Source organism: Alosa pseudoharengus, unplaced genomic scaffold, assembly GCF_046254945.1.
Source record: "Alosa pseudoharengus isolate Yale_2024_CS ecotype anadromous, Long Island Sound unplaced genomic scaffold, YU_APseudo_1.1 YU_APseudo_1.1_scf_13, whole genome shotgun sequence".
NCBI lineage: Eukaryota > Metazoa > Chordata > Actinopteri > Clupeiformes > Clupeidae > Alosa > Alosa pseudoharengus.
Genome location: NW_027468598.1, coordinates 28,549,957 through 28,566,983, shown reverse-complemented (window position 1 = coordinate 28,566,983; position 17,027 = coordinate 28,549,957). Strand labels below are relative to the sequence as shown.

At 42.8% G+C, this 17,027-nt stretch overlaps 1 protein-coding gene across 4 annotated transcripts in view; it reads left to right on the top strand.

The window, feature by feature from the left end:
- The window catches only part of LOC143122000 (uncharacterized), a 34,547-nt gene that overhangs the window by 13,515 nt on the left and 4,005 nt on the right, over positions 1–17,027 (top strand). Inside the window, exons 5-10 of one of the 4 annotated variants that reach the window (XM_076282762.1) lie at positions 99–579; positions 965–1,207; positions 9,348–9,488; positions 11,185–11,322; positions 12,191–12,328; positions 14,950–16,052. In XM_076282762.1, coding sequence (XP_076138877.1) covers positions 99–579; positions 965–1,207; positions 9,348–9,488; positions 11,185–11,322; positions 12,191–12,328; positions 14,950–16,052 — 2,244 coding nt within the window. The remainder of the gene's footprint in view (positions 1–98; positions 580–964; positions 1,208–9,347; positions 9,489–11,184; positions 11,323–12,190; positions 12,329–14,949; positions 16,053–17,027) is intronic. The other 3 variants (XM_076282764.1, XM_076282763.1, XM_076282765.1) reach the window with 3 other exon arrangements.

Genomic DNA, 17,027 nt, shown 5'->3' with positions numbered 1-17,027 from the left:
TCTCACTCACTTACTGTCTCTCTTTATATTTCTCTTCCTCTCTCTCTCTCTCTCTCTCTCTCTCTCTCTCTCTCTCTCTCTCTCACTCTGTCTCTCAGATGCCCTGAAAGAAGTTTTCACCTGGCTGGATTTCACAGTAGAATGCCACAAAGACCTGACCAAAGACCAAATGAAGACTGTGTTACAGGAATGGAGTCAGAAGGCTGATGGAGACTGCTTCGTCTGCTGTGTTCTCAGTCATGGTGAAGATGATGAAGTCCTTCCTGTAGAAGCCATGATCACCCCATTGAAAGGCCACAACTGCAGAGTCCTGGCTGGGAAGCCTAAACTCTTTTTCATCCAGACTTATCGAGGGAAACATTTTCAGAAGGAAGTGAAGGTCCATGCTCACAGCTCTCACAAAGACACCCAAGGATTGGCACTGAATACTGCTATAGAGGAAATTAAGTATTTTCCAGCAGAAGCAGATTTCCTTGTTGCTCTTTCTACCATGAATGAGTACCACTCCCGTACGCACGGCACCAAAGGCTTGTGGTTTACCCAGTCCCTCTGCTACTGGCTCAAAGAAGGCACACTCAGGTGAGCAACACAACACATCACAAATCATATACAGTACAAAACCTACACATTATATAATATGCACAATACCTACACATCACATAACAACAGAACATATAAATATCACATTACATACATAAAACATACACAGCACAACATGACTCAACACAACCATAACATACAGAACATAAAACTCAAACCCAACACAATTTCTCCATTGGTTGCATATTTAGTTGTTTTTATTTGTTATTCTTTCAGCCTATGCACAGTTAAAGCTTAGGTGAACGCTGTATCTCTAAGTACTCAATTTACACTTTCATGCACTTTTTTGGAATAATTGTTCACCATTGATATAGCTGAGCAACACTGCCATTATGTTAATTGTTGCCCACTTTTATATTCAAAGGGGGGATGACATCTTGACTATCCTTACCCACGTCAGTAACGATATCAGCCAGAAAGATGGCTTCTTCAGGGGAAAGAAACTCAAACAGGTCCCTATGTCCTTCACACTCCGGAAGCGGCTTGTTTTCCCGGTGCCACACAGCTCAGATGTGGAAGCAGAGAGTCCACATCACTCTGATCCAGATGGGGAGAAGGAGAAGGGCAGAGTCCCTAAAGAGGAGTTATCCACATGTGGCTCAGACAGGTTAGTCGTTGTGGGCAGTGTGTGTAAAAACGTTAGTTACGAATGTAACTGTGGTTATGTGAGTAGTGGATGATCGCCAGGGCAGTCTCTACGTCAGTCTCTATTATATCAGCTCTTTTCACACATCAGTCTTCCTCAGGTAACTAGTCTTTTTTCGCATAAAGGCGCATAGGGACGACCATGATTCCCTTGAGGGCTGCCCACAAAGCTGCCACAGAAAAACAAACAAACAGCTGGTCTGCGTGGCGAATCAGCTGTAGCGGAAACATAATATCTCAGCGCCCTAACAGGGCACAGCAGGAGCTGTATAGGGTCACTGCTGTCTGTGTAGGCCGATAGCTAAATGGACTTGTTGATAAACCCAGATGAGAGAACCTTGGGTAAGAATGTTCGAATCATCCAAGCCCCAGTGAAGACACAAAGGGCTGACCGATAGTGCATGCAGTTCACAGGCACGCTTGGCAGATGACACTGCAAGAAGAAATGATGACTTTAAGGACAAGCATTTAAGAGAAGCCTGGTCAAGGAGCTCAAATGGCTTACCACAAAGAAATTCCAGAACAGTGGGAAGATCCCAGGGCGACGATAGGATAGATAGATAGATAGATAGATAGATAGATAGATAGTTTATTGATCCCCAAGGGGAAATTTAAGGTCTCAGTAGCATACAGACATCACACACAACATTCACCAACAGCAGAAAAAGTAATAAAAGTATATAATATAAAAAACACAACTAAGCAATAAGGACAGTAGAAGATAAAGAATATACTAAAATACAAATTATACTACATAACACTAAATCTAAATCAAGTCTAAAACAGTATCCACATAGTGTGCTTAGGGGTGATTAAGCATGAGGCGCTTACAATGACTGAGGCAGGGACTGAGCCTGTGATTCTCTGTGCATAGTAAGGTAAGGTGCTCTGTGAGAGTGAGTGTCATGGTGATGGTGCAAATGAGTAAGTCCAACAGTGCAACAGTGTAAGAATAAAGTCTAAAGACCAGCATAAAATAAATATTAGTCCGGCAGCCAAATGCCATAATTTAGGTGAACCTGGTTTTGTCGATTAAAGTTTTTTTTTGCTGTTTCTTGTTGTCAAGGGGTAACTCAATAAGATTAGAGAGGGTGCCCGGTGATATCCCTTGGGCAATTCTCGATATTAAGCCTTTCTTGTCCAATGTGTTGAATATAAGGCGAGGCACCACAGGTGAATAGGGTAAACAAATTAACTAGCAGATATCACTATGAAACTTCCCCAGTTGATTACTTACATTAATATGGAAAAAAAATGTATTACAAGTTATCTGTAATATAAAGTTTAAATGTGCAAATTAAGCATAATCTAATTAAATGTGTGCTGATTTGCATAAACTAAAAAAAAAACTAAATCAGAACATTGGATTAAGCCAGGTTCAAAATTACTTTTTCATTGTGTTGACATATTAGATGAAAAGTCTTTTACACAGGGAATTTTAGATGTCTCTTTTATTTATTCCGTAAATCAGAAAATACTGCCAATAGCCTTAAAAAAAATAAATTTTCGCCATGTTTTTAGGAATAAAATGTCATATAAAAAGGCTAGGAATAATATATCAACAAACCCCTCTGTAGAAGCCTTCTAAATATAGTTAGGTATAAGACTGGAAAGTTTGGTGTTATGTAGGTGCTTCTGAAGTGTAGATTTCATTCTTAGAGTGGGAGAGGAAACTTATCCATGGGTGCTATGTGCTAGCATCTCTCACTAGCATGTCATTTAGGTGTGGATGGAGGTTTACCAGAGACTTTCTAAATGAGGAGTCACAGCACTCACAAAATCCTCCATAGAAATGCATGGGGTTAGTTTGTAATGCCAATATGGCAGTAATCTACACAACACCAATATGGCAGTAATCTACACAAATCCCGCCCCTTCTGCAGCAAAAAAGTCAACATGTGAATTAGGGGTGTAACGGTACACAGAAGTCACGGTTCGGTTCATACCTCGGTTCAGACATCACGGTTCGGTACGAGTTCGGTACAATGGAGGGAAAAGCAAAACAAAAATGCAGAAAGCATTTTTTTTTGTGCATGACTCAGGCTGTACCACCTAGTGTCATATAGTCTCTTCCCTGTGCTATCTGCAACAGCCTAAAGTGTGTAAGATGTAGGCTAAACAGTAGGCTACAATAAGTACCCAGACTCCATCTGTAACTTGTAAACAAAATAAGACAATCAGCTATAAAACTGAAAATAGGCCTACAGCATCTCTTATTTCTGAAAGTGCAAATTACATAGAATAGGCCTAATGATTTTTAAAAATCCACGTAAGCAAGACCTTCAACATCTGTGTTTAGTTGTAAATGGAAGGGTCTACAATTTGCCTCAATATTTTTCAGTGTGTGTAAAGTAATAATCTAGCCTACTAACCGTGAAAATATCACATTATTTTGCCTTCTTTTAAAAAACGAAATTGCTCCTTTCATTTCATAAACAGACCACAACTAGAAGACACGTGACTTTGCCCTTCGACGTTAACTCACCGTAGCATGGTTTGTTTATTAGCCTGGTTAGCGCTGTCACTTTATTTTACTGTCTATGCACTTAACACTACCAGCTCCTCATGTGAGAAGTTACAAGTTACCCCAACATAAAGGCAATTACCACGCGATTTACATAGCTTTCTGTTATTACGAAATCATTTAATTTAAGCCATAGGTTTTGGCCCTATTTGTAGGCCTATGTGTTTCCAAAGGCTGCTGAAGCGCAGGGGAAGTTTTTTTTCCCCTCGTTTCAGTGATTGGTAGCCTACATCATCTGGGTGATGGCTTCGAATATGTGTAGCATATATTTCCACTCACATACCCAGGGCCAACAACTGCTGAACAACGCCGACACACAGTTTCATCTTATCCACCACTCTTTCGCCTGTACTAACGTTACTGTAACTGAAGTTCTCAAACTTGCGATCTTAAAGAGACCAGCGGATCCTCTAACTCTTGTGCTGCTAATGACTGACTGACTCGACCGACGACCTGACAAAAAAAAAAAACATAGGCGCCAATCAGAGCTTCAGAGCTAAGGCGAGGCTACAGATTAGCGTTAGGTGTCGCTAAAGAACTCCCGTAACTCTCGCTACTTAACAGTAATTGCGCATGACATTAATTAATCCGCAGACGAGTTTTATGTTTTTTTATACCGTGTATTCTCCGTGTAAATTCATGCACCGAACCGTGACGGCCGTACCGTTTCGGTTCAATACGAATACATGAACCGTTACACCCCTAATGTGAATAGGCCTACATTGTGCCAATCATGTGTTGTGAATACATCGTGCCAATCATGTGTTGTACTCTCACTGCTGGAGCAAGGTTGGTGTTGTGAAGTCTTGCGCACGCCGAAATAGATGCCCGATAAGTGCCCAAAAAGCGCTACAATATGGCTGCTGAGTGGAAGGACTTGCCTAAAAGGACTTTGGGTTTACTTACTGCACAGCTATGTAAATGACTACTGTTAGCCTACACTGCCCTCTTTTAGCTGATTTGTACAGGGTGTCTGTTCTAATTACATTTGCTGCCAGGGCTAGTCTAGCAACTCTCCGTTGGCTTGTGAGCTCGAAAAATTAAACTTCTATCAGGCCAATCAAATCGTGTATATAGTCGTTAGGCGGGCTTAACATAATGATTGATGGCAGAGTTGCAACGGTTTGGCTTGAATTCCCTGCTACTTGAAAACAAAGAAGATGGATGTTGCTGTTAGGCCAACAGTGTGACACGAGTTAAGCTTTTTTTAAGTTGGCAAAAGTTTGAACTTGCCAACTAGCTCCGCTGGTGGGAAAACGCATGGGACTCAGCGCTGTCCTATTGCATGCAGAGGGAATTTGAAAGACAACCGATTATCCTGCCCCTCGGACTGAGCACTGCGAACGGTGAGTGCCCAGACCCTACATTTTAATGTGGGTCTGGCTCGTCAGGCTACTAATATGTATAAAATAAACTTTTATTTTTATTCTTTATTGCAGTAGTAGTCTATGCTCAGAGCCTAAACTCGTCATTCAAAAAGAGAATATTCTTTTTTAAGTATTGAAGTATCTGGAGCCTGAAACGAAGAAATACTTCAGTTGGAAATTCAACTGCCATTTGAAGAAAGATTCATTGATTCGTTACTGAGCCCAAGAAAATGACCAGAAAATGTCAAACTTGCACCAAACTACATTTTGGAGATGATCAGATGGGGCTGCAAGAGTGAAAATTCTTGTAGCTCTAACAGATGCAGTTGCCAGAGGGGTAGGCCTATTCCAGAAAGGAGGTTTAACAAACACTGAGATAAAACTTAACCTCTGGGTTGTCTGAACCTGTGGCGACTAAACCCGAGCTGTCGGTTCCAAAGCACCGGTTACCAGTTAGTTCAATCAACCCTGTGTGAGATAACCTAGAGTTGTGTGCGTTCACGGCGAACTTATAAAGGCATCATCTATTGAGAGTCGAAACCATGAGTGAAACCGGCGAAACGAAGAGCACCGTATTTTTCAGAGGCGGAGTAGTCGAGGCTTACGAGGAGGAGAGAACTGTAATAATAAAAAAAGCAATACTTAAGCGCCTGCGTCCGAGACCTTGCTTGGCAGAGAATAGCCTAACTGACCGTGTAAATGCGTACGTTTAGGATAGCCTATTTAATGTCAAAAGCACAATTAAATAATTCACTGGACATCACGTAGGCTATTGTATTGACTGCTTTGAATGATGCTTTCTTAAACTAGCCTATCTTGTCACAGATAGAGTGGGCCATAGAATACTTTGAGAATCCCAAATTTAATTTTCTATTTTAACGCGGGTTCTGCGGCTGTGGGCCAAGTTAAACTTTTGCGCTCCATCATCGGAAGGGTAAATGTCGGATGGCTGGGTAGCCTATTGGACACATTTCGGTGCACATTTGGAAAATTGAATAAGTGATGCTGACCTGCCAGTTGGTGAAACTAAACTTTAATGATCCTCGTGGGTTTGTGTCCAGGAAAACGAATGAAGTTGTGCAGGAACTGCTTTAGCGCAAGGCAAACTTTACGGACCGACCGACAGCTTGCCGATATGCTCTGCGTCTCCAACACTACAAAAACTCCCAGTCGGAGAGCGTGTGTAGCCTATTAATTTTTTTTTATCCCAAATGCCATCAGCATTCTTAACCAAACTTAGTGACAACATGCATACCCGGCTGAGCTGTACAGCTATATTTAAACTTATTTATTAATTTTCTATAGGCTATGTTTCCCCTTTTTTGTACTGTAGGCCTACTTGTTTTAATTATATCTTCAATGTGTCTGAGATGTTGTTTGTCCATCTGTCTGGTGAGCCAAAGATGTAGGCTAGCTAGCCTACATTAAATATTTATTTTATTCTAATCCACCATGTAATGTAGGGATGGAGAATGATTTTCAAGTAGGCTAGCCTAGTGTATATTTAGGATTCAGCTGAAAAATGGATTCAGGATGAATATGATTTTGTGCTGCTTTGTCAATCGGACCTTCGTCAAAATTAAACGCCATTGTGTGACAAGTGTAAAAATAGCGGCCTGGTTGAACATGCACTGAAATAACCCAACATAATTGAACATAACCTGAACAAAACCTACCCCCTACCAGGTTAAGTTCAGAGCCTATGTTACCATAGTTACTTACATAGCCTGATCATATTTGAGCTTTCTGGAACTGAAATCCCAGGTTCACCGCTAACTCTGGGTTAACATACCCAGTTAAGCCAATAAACCTGCTTTCTGGAATACCCCACTGGTTAATGGTGCCTTGCACAATGTTCTCTGCATGTTTTAGGGTAGGATGAGCCAGAACTGGACAATTATCATAACTAATACTAGAGGAAAAGTGTACATATTCAGAATTAGGGATATCACTGGGCACCCTCCTAAATATTAAAGAGCCACCCCAAGTCAACAAGTCTAAGCAAAAATGAATAAATAAATAACCCACAAAACCAGGTCTGACCCCATTGCTCCCGGACTGGCATTATCTGAAATATAGAAATTCATTAATTTGCTTAGTAAAGGGTTAAATTGACCAAATTTGAATGTACTGTCTGAAAAACTCACACAGAACACTGTATTTTAGTACATTTTATTTGAGTTGATTCGCATTTAATATGAGTAGGCCTACTCATCTTGAAATTAGAGGTATATTCTATTTTTTCATGATTTTGGCACATTGGGCTTTTTCATATTTAAACATTAAATTACAGAAAACGTATACACTAATATAAGTTTAACTAATACAAATTTCCTGTGTAAAAGACTTTTCATCTAATATGTAAACACAATGAAAAAGTAATTTTGAACCCGGCTTCATCTAATGTTCAGATTTTTTCTTTTTTAACTTTATGCAAATCAGCACGTATTTAATTAGATTATGCCTATGCATATTTAAACATTACATTTCAGATAACTTGTAATACATTTTTTTCCATATTAATGTAAGTAATCAACTGGGGAAGTTTCATAGTGATATCTGCTAGTTAATTTGTTTACCCTATTCAACTGTAGTGTCTCACCTTGTATTCAATACATTGAACAAGAAAGGGTTAACGAAAGGGCCTGTACGTGCTCACTTGCTGACGCAATTTTGCCATCCAGTGCGTCCTTCACAGCAGGGCCAAAGACATGGCCAGGGACCAGCGGCAGTGCCCGAATTGTGGCCCTGCCTGTCTCCGGCAAGGGGGTTTGTGCTAGCCAGACTTGGCGGCGGCCACGCACCAAGATGGCTTCAAGTCTCCCCATGTCCTGGGCTATGTGGCCCATTGTCTGAAGCGCAGTGTTCAGTAGTTCATCTGGGGCAGCATCAGCATTAGCGCCTGGCAGTGACGCTCGCAAGACAAGCAGAAGGTGTGCCAAAGAGTTGGATAGCTGCCCTACTCGTGTTGCAGTGTTGTGAGCTCTGATGAACAATTTATCAGTACGTCTGCACTCGGCACAATGGCAGCGTGGATCTGGACGCAGTGCCTCGTCTGGCGAAACCACCAGCACTGCAATGCATGGGTCCACTGCTGGCATATTTGCCAGGCCATGACCTCCAGCGCCTGTCATGACTGATAGTGTGCGCACAGCTAGGCTCACACGAGTTCTTTGTGCATCAGCTGCAAAGGCTGCTGAAAACTCTGCAACAAAGTCCTTACAAATGGGTACAGAGAAGTCCTCATTAGTGGTTGCTTTCTTAAAGAAGGCATTGGGTTCAGCTGTTTGAGCAGGCTGTGTGTCCAGGGCCAACCTAGCTAAAGCCAGCTTCAAAGGCAGGTCTGGATAGCCTAGACTCTGCTAAAAAAAACAATATATATTATGTGTGTGTGGCACTTACAATGACCAGAATAAATCCTTATGAATAAAGGTAGTGAAAATGCCCTAAAAACAGCTTAGGGTTCTAAGGGTTAAAGAAGGCACTGGGTTCCGCTGTTTGAGCAGGTGGCGTGCTATTTCAATGATCTTATCCTTGGCAGGATGTGTGTCTAACTAACCGAGCTGGGCTCAAGGCAAAGCTGCCGTGCTTGTGGACAGTACCGTTAGTGGTAACGTTAGCCAGTCACCGAGTGTGGCTCAATGTGCGGCTGCATTGACTTATGCCAAACAAGTGTTACGTAGTTTAACCGAGCAAGTTCCAGCTTAAATAACACGTAGGTCGTCAGTACAATCCAACTTATTATCCGAGAGTGTAGTCTGAACAGCCCGTGGAGGACGAAGTAAATTCCATAGCTCAGACAAAGTCACCGGGCTGCGTTGAACAACAATTGTCTGATAAACGACGAGAAGAGAAAAAAGGAAGACTGACGCGTGACGAGCTGATATAATACCGGTGACGTCACACGCCGTGTCACAAAGTGACTCTTTTGGTTTACAACTCTCGGTCTGTGGCTGGCGCAACCGATATATATCCACTACGAAGAGACTGCCCTGGTGGTCAGGAACTACGAAACATAACTGAGTTTGGAGGAGTGTAATATCCACCAGAGTGGAGAAACTAATGTGACTGTAAATGAAAAATCATTTGTGTTCTAGAGTGATTGGTCATAAAGGAGAGTCCAGCAGCAGCCTCCACTAGATTAACAGTTACATCAATTCATTTAACACATGTATTTCTTGAAAGTGAGCTTTATGCAAACCACAAAATAGGAGGAAGAGGAGACACATTCAAGTTCCAGTGCAGCAAGCCACCACTAGCAGCTCCCACTCCTCAGATGCTGCAGAGATGCACCTCAGAGACAAAGCCCAGCAGGATCCAGGAGCACAGCTGCTCTCTTTGGACACACCCAAGTGAGTTTGTACACACACACACACACTCACTCACAGTCTTCAGAACAGCTATTCTCTGGTGAACAGCACACACACACACACAGAGGCACAAATGCATGGACACCTAGTCACGTTTGAATGTGGGAGAGAAAATGTACTTCATTGTCAGATTTTTTTTTATCTAAAAGAAGGGTTGCTAGCTTCTGTGCCACCTTTGTGTTCAGGTGCCCATAGGGACCCGTGTTCGTGTTCAACCCACAAACATGGTGTGTTGTGAGCTCTGATGAATAATTTATCAGTATGTCTGCACTCAGCACTAGGGCAGCGTGGATCTGGACGCAGTGCCTCGTCTGGCGAAACCACCAGCACTGCAATGCATGGGTCCACTGCTGGCATATTTGCCAGGCCATGACCTCCAGCACCTGTCATGGCTGATAGTGTGCGCACAGCTAGGCTCACACGAGTTCTTTGTGCATCAGCTGTAAAGGCTGCTGAGAACTCTGCAACAAAGTCCTTACAAATGGTTACAGAGAAGTCCTCATTAGTGGTTGCTTTCTTCTTCTTTTAAAAAACATTTTTTTGGGGGCTTTTTATGCCTTTAATGATAGGACAGTGGAGAGTGACAGTAAGTGAATGGGAGAGAGAGCAGGGGTGGGATCCGGAAAGGACCACGGGGGCGGGAATCAAACCCGGGTCGCCGGCATACGGTGCAGGTGCCCCAGCCAGTTGTGCCACAGCTGGGGCCAGTGGTTGCTTTCTTAAAGAAGGCATTGGGTTCAGCTGTTTGAGCAGGCGGTGTGTCCAGGGCCAACCTAGCTAAAGCCAGCTTCAAAGGCAGGTCTGGATAGCCTAGACTCTGCTAAAAAAACCAATATATATTATGTGTGTGTGGCACTTACAATGACCAGAATAAATCCTTATGAATAAAGGTAGTGAAAATGCCCTAAAAACAGCTTAGGGTTCTAAGGGTTAAAGAAGGCACTGGGTTCCGCTGTTTGAGCAGGTGGCGTGCTATTTCAATGATCTTATCCTTGGCAGGATGTGTGTCTAACTAACCGAGCTGGGCTCAAGGCAAAGCTGCCGTGCTTGTGGACAGTACCGTTAGTGGTAACGTTAGCCAGTCACCGAGTGTGGCTCAATGTGCGGCTGCATTGACTTATGCCAAACAAGTGTTACGTAGTTTAACCGAGCAAGTTCCAGCTTAAATAACACGTAGGTCGTCAGTACAATCCAACTTATTATCCGAGAGTGTAGTCTGAACAGCCCGTGGAGGACGAAGTAAATTCCATAGCTCAGACAAAGTCACCGGGCTGCGTTGAACAACAATTGTCTGATAAACGACGAGAAGAGAAAAAAGGAAGACTGACGCGTGACGAGCTGATATAATACCGGTGACGTCACACGCCGTGTCACAAAGTGACTCTTTTGGTTTACAACTCTCGGTCTGTGGCTGGCGCAACCGATATATATCCACTACGAAGAGACTGCCCTGGTGGTCAGGAACTACGAAACATAACTGAGTTTGGAGGAGTGTAATATCCACCAGAGTGGAGAAACTTATGTGACTGTTACTTGAAAAATCATTTGTGTTCTAGAGTGATTGGTCATAACTTCATAAAGGAGAGTCCAGCAGCAGCCTCCACTAGATTAACAGTTACATCAATTCATTTAACACATGTATTTCTTGAAAGTGAGTTTTATGCAAACCACAAAATAGGAGGAAGAGGAGACGCATTAAAGTTCCAGTGCAGCAAGCCACTAGCAGCTCCCACTCCTCAGATGCTGCAGAGCTGCACCTCAGAGACAAAGCCCAGCAGGATCCAGGAGCACAGCTGCTCTCTTTGGACACACCCAAGTGAGTTTGTACACACACAAACACGCACTCACTCACAGTCTTCAGAACAGCTCGTTCAGCTGCTGTGCTTGTGGACAGTAATGTTAGTGGTAACGTTAGCCAGTCACCGAGTGTGGCTTAAGGTGAGGCTGCATTGTCTTATGCCGAACAAGTGTTACGTAGTTTAACTGAGCAAGCTCCAGGTTAAATAACACGTAGGTCGTCAGTACAAACCAACTTACTAGTGTAGTCTGAACAGCCCGTGGAGGACGAAGTAAGCTCCGTAGCTCCAACGAAGTCATCGGGCTGCGTAGAACAACAATCATCTGGTAAACGGCGAGAAGAGATAAGATGAAGACTGACGCGTGACGAGCTGGCACAACAGAGATATATCCACTACGAAGAGACTGCCCTAGCGGTCAGGAACTACGAAACATAACTGAGTTTGGAGGAGTGTAATATCCACCAGAGTCGAGAAACTGATGTGACTGTTACATGAAAAATCATTTGTGTTCTAGAGTGATTGGTCATAACTTCATAAAGGATAGTCCAGCAGCAGCCTCCACTAGATTAACAGTTACAGTGGATCCCATTTAGAAGTGGCCACTTTATTCACGCTTTCCGTGATTTACGCAGCTGCTTGAAATGTATTACAACCTATAACATACAACGTATTACAGCTTATAATGTACAACTTACAACGTAATACTTCTTGTTTGGGTCATTGCAGTTTCACTGGGAAAATATAAATAAAAGACGCGTTATTCATGCGTGAGGTCCCGTGAGAATCACGCGTGAAACCGGACAATTCCAAGTGGTACCCACTGTACATCAGTTCATTTAACACATGTATTTCTTGAAAGTGAGTTTTATGCAAACCACTAAATAGGAGGAAGAGGAGACGCATTCAAGTTCCAGTGCAGCAAGCCACTAGTAGCTCCCACTCCTCAGATGCTGCAGAGATGCACCTCAGAGACAAAGCCCAGCAGGATCCAGGAGCACAGCTGCTCTCTTTGAACACACCCAAGTAAGTTTGTACACACAAACACACACTCACTCACAGTCTTCAGAACAGCTCTTCTCTAGTGAACAACAGCACACACACACACAGAGGCACACCTAGTCACGTTTAAACTTGGGAGAGAAAATGTACTTCATTGCCATAAAAGAAGGGTTGCTAGCTTAATAATAATAGGCGATATAAACGAAATGCGATATAAACGATATAAAATTGGCCTACGATAGAGATTTTAATTCTATTGCGTTATCGCGATATGCATGTTGATGATGCAATCTACCCGCAAAATTTAGAGCCACGAGCTGCAACCGGCTGCAACGCCTCTTCAGTAAACGGCTGAAAGCGAAACGGAGGAGCTGGTAAAAAAGACCAGTGCAACATCCATTATTTGCACATGATTCGGATTTAAGCCGTCCGATGAGCAGCAGCAAACCATACATTGTAGAGCAGAGGTAGGCAAACTACGGCCCGCCACACACTTTAATCAGACACACCAAGCATTTTGTAAGGGATATTGTATTGTCCGCCGGTAATTATCAGAAAATAAGTCCCGACAGTGAGAACAGAACCCCGATGCGCAGCGGCCAATACATTATCCCGCTTATTACACGGCTACTTGCCAAAACGAGGAAAGAAACCTAACACAATGAATCTTTAAAAATGATTTTGCTACCGTTTCGTGTCTTCCGTTGACAAAATAAATAGTTTGCCACACAGATAGAACTTGACATGTTCAGGTGTTGCGTGGCAATGTCTTACTAGCTTACTTTCCCTTTCAATGAAATTCCATTGCAATAAGCGAACGGAATTCTTTCGGAGGGATATGAAAGACGTTAATCAACCCGTTGCCATTGACAGCAGTGATTATATACTTTGCTGGTGATTTATATAGATTTATTACACGGCTCTTCAGAGTGCTGCAGAAAGTTCCATTCACATGAATGGGCCTTCCCAACGTTCGGCCCTATGTTAAATCTACATTTAGCAGTTTGGCTTTCCTTAGGGTCTATGTAACAAGTTCTGAAATGGTTCTATTATAATTTTTATATCGCGATATATATCGTTATCGTTATCGTTATATATAGTGCCCTCACATTGTAAATGGTCAGTAGCATAGTGTGAACCGGATAATTCCGCAATCTCCTCGCGTTGTTTTTGTTGTTCTCATGATTTCCTTTTAAAAGTTTCTTATATTAAAAAGGTGAAATCAATTACCAATGATCACAAGCCAGCTGGAAACTTCCACCCTCTCTCACTCTCGTTCCCAATTAAAACGAGTAGCATAACTTTCAAGTTAGATCTGCTGCATAATAGAGAGACCGAGAGGACCCAAAAAGTATCATCCTTATGTAAGATGCTGTTGCTGCATTTTGACATTGTAATCGTTCTCTAAGAAGAGTGAAAAGCAGTTTGCAGTAAAGCTTCTCTGGCTAAATTGTGGTGCCCCTTATGTCCCTTGGTGCCGTGCGCACAGTGCGAGATGCGCGTGGTTGCGGCGGCACTGGACACTTTGTTCCAGGTGCGTTTACAGTAGCCTACTATTGACAAGTTAACAAGGCCGATGTAGCCTGACGAGCCAGACCCACATTAGGGGCGCGTCTAGATTTCTAGGCTAAGGCCGAGAAAGATGTGATTGAAAATCGGGAGTGGCGCTGTCCCTGACGGGACAAATCAATATCATCCAAAATACGGGATGTCCCGCCCAATTCGGGACGGTTGGCAACCCTAGTCCCAGCCCTATCTGAATAGAGGCAAAAAGCCCCAAAAATATGCTTTACAAATATAAAATGAACTCTTTATTTTAATCAGATTACAGCTGCAATTACAACAATGCATCAAGACCAGTAATTTGGAAACAAATTTTGATAATGGACACATTTCTTGAATTTCCCCTTGGGTATCAATAAAGTATCTATCTATTTATTTGACAGCCTGAAAACGTCTCGACTGAAACAAACTTTGATTCCCTCACCTACCGCCACTCTCATAGGAGCAGTGCTAAGAGTTGGAATCATTCGAGCCTTAGTCCTGTTCCTTGGAATTCTCCCCAGGAAAATATTTCCAATTTTCACAACTAAAGTCACCATTTCCATGCAGTTTGAGACGGAAAAGGAAAAACTAAAGACTGCAGCCTTATGACCATCTGATTGTGGGGACTATATGATAAATTTATTCCAAAACAATCTTGAAGATGACACATTGATTGACCCAATCTTCACTGAAGTGCACATAGAGAAGCCTACAGAATTGAATGAGATTAAACTGACATATGAACAAGATGATGCAAAGGGATGGACAGTCACACATGCACACACTCGCACACCTCTTGACACTGTACACAGACACACATACACACACACGTGCAGATAGACGCACATTCATAATCTCCCATTGACTCTCAAGTAGCAATACTGATTTTATTCAAATAGCTCTGATCCACATATCCTAATTACATTTCCATTATTGTTAGTGTGTATCCAATGCGTAGATCACATATTTCTGTGTTGAGCTGTTATGATGTTTTTTGTGTGTGTGTGTGTTTGTGTGTCTGTCTGCTTTTGCGTGTCTCTGTGCATGTCATGCATTTCTGTGTGTGTGTGTGTGTGTGTGTGTGTGTGTGTTCCATACAGGTGGAGCTGCCAGTTTTGTGCCGACGTCTCAGATCCAGACCCTTTTGAATGGAATCTGGTGGAGCCCTCCATCTCTATGGAGACCAGTGTGCGTGTGTACAGCCTGAGCTCCTCTGCAGGGAGGTGTGAGTGCTCAGTGTCCGGTCTGCGCTGGCTGTCTGCTGGTGACGTCACCCTGCAGTATACCTTCAGAGAATGGCGTCGTTTCAAGATATATTTTCAGTTGTCCAAGTTCACTCCCGTTGGGCCTCTGATGGACATCATGGTTCTGTCAGGGAAGATAGAGGAGGTCCACCTGCCTCACTTTCTCTGTTTGGGAGGTTCTAATGGCTCTCAAGTGAGGTGTTCAGTGAGGATTCTGCACTGGTCTGAGAGTGGGTTGTCTGTGGAGAGTTGTGAGCTGATGCGCTTCCATGCTAAGATTCAGAACCCTACTTTCTCACCCATAGTAGTTGTGACAGAATCAGAAACCAGCAGCAGCAGCAGCACTAGTATAGTTTCTGGGGGGAGCACAGGGAACCCCCACAAGAGGAGAGTCCATTGTAAGCCCCTCCTCTACGCCAGCTACAACCCGTCATTACTCGACCTTACACTGCGTATATATGTCTTCCCTCTGAATCCTGCTGTGGTGGAGGAGGTGAAAATGGAGGAGAGGGAGCATGGGAATAGTAAGAAGATCCTGAAGTCCATGCGCACATGCTCGCTGCGAGTGGGGGGTTGGTTCAAGTTCAAAACGGCATGTGTCTCCACGGTTGATCCAGAGGAGATTACCCTCGAGGAAAATCTTGAAGGTGACATATTGATTGACCCTATCTTCACTGAAGTGCACATAGAGAAGCCTACAGAATTGAATGAGATTAAACTGACATATGAACAAGATGATGCAAAGAGGTGGACAGTGAAAATTCGAGAGACTGACTATAACACAGCCCAAATTAAAGCCGCAACCACTGAGACAGCGTCCCAAAGCGCTCTCATACCATTCTTCAATGACTCCATTTTGGTCAGCTCCAAATTCCTGGCCAACACCTTCTGCTTCCCAACCCAAACAGCCCGGCCTGTCGATCCTGTGCCTACTGAGACAGTGGCCATCTCAAACGAAGGTACAGTTTTGAGTTATGCCAGCTTTACAAGACGTGTTTAGACAGCCCTATCATTAGACGTGTTTTAGATGCTTTCATTGAGTCAAAAACAACAAAATGTCCATTAGGTATTGAGCTAGCTGGTCTGCTAATACTGTTTTCTCCCATATTGTAGGCATTTAGACACTGCCGGTGTTACAGATTGTCTGGTGAGCGTATTGACTCGTGAAATTTGCACAAAATCTGTGAATATTCAACAAGGCCCTGTCTACTTCTTAACAAGGCTCTTCTCTACCTTCACCCCTGGAGAGGTTGTCATTTCCACAAACTAAGTGTTTAAAACATGAAATGAGGATCTCGGAAAAAACGTGCACCAGTTAATGTCTAATGCATGTCCATTTTATCCACACACAAACATTATCCACACACAATATGAAACATGCTATGTGACCAGAAAAATAAAACAAAGTTACCTAAAGCATTGACGGTTCACATTGGGTTCAAACCTCAACGGCATAACTTTAAGTCTGCATGCAGTTATGTAATCCATTGCGCTACACATTTGATTCCTCCAACTGGTTTACACCATAAGATTGTAATTATAACTTACAACGTATAACTTAACATGGGTAAAAAATATACGACAATGTAAATGGGTGATATCACAATTTAACATTCAACAAACGCAGCAAATGCAAGCCTTGAGACAAAAAGTCAGGCATGGTTGCCTGGTAGTAAAACAGTCATGGCCTGCTGCAAAACATTCAGTTATCTATTGCTATGATACATTTATATCTTAATGTCATTTGACAAAATAAGCTGTGTCACGGTCACAATACAACATGAGCATTTATTTCAATAAGATACAATGAATCGTTCTCATGCTCAACTTTTTTCGATGGCAATCCTTCTGGAGGCCTAATCAATTAAGATTTGAGCTTGGGGGTGGTCAGTTCACACTTCGCCTAATGTGTGTGGACAATGCTGAAGTGGACA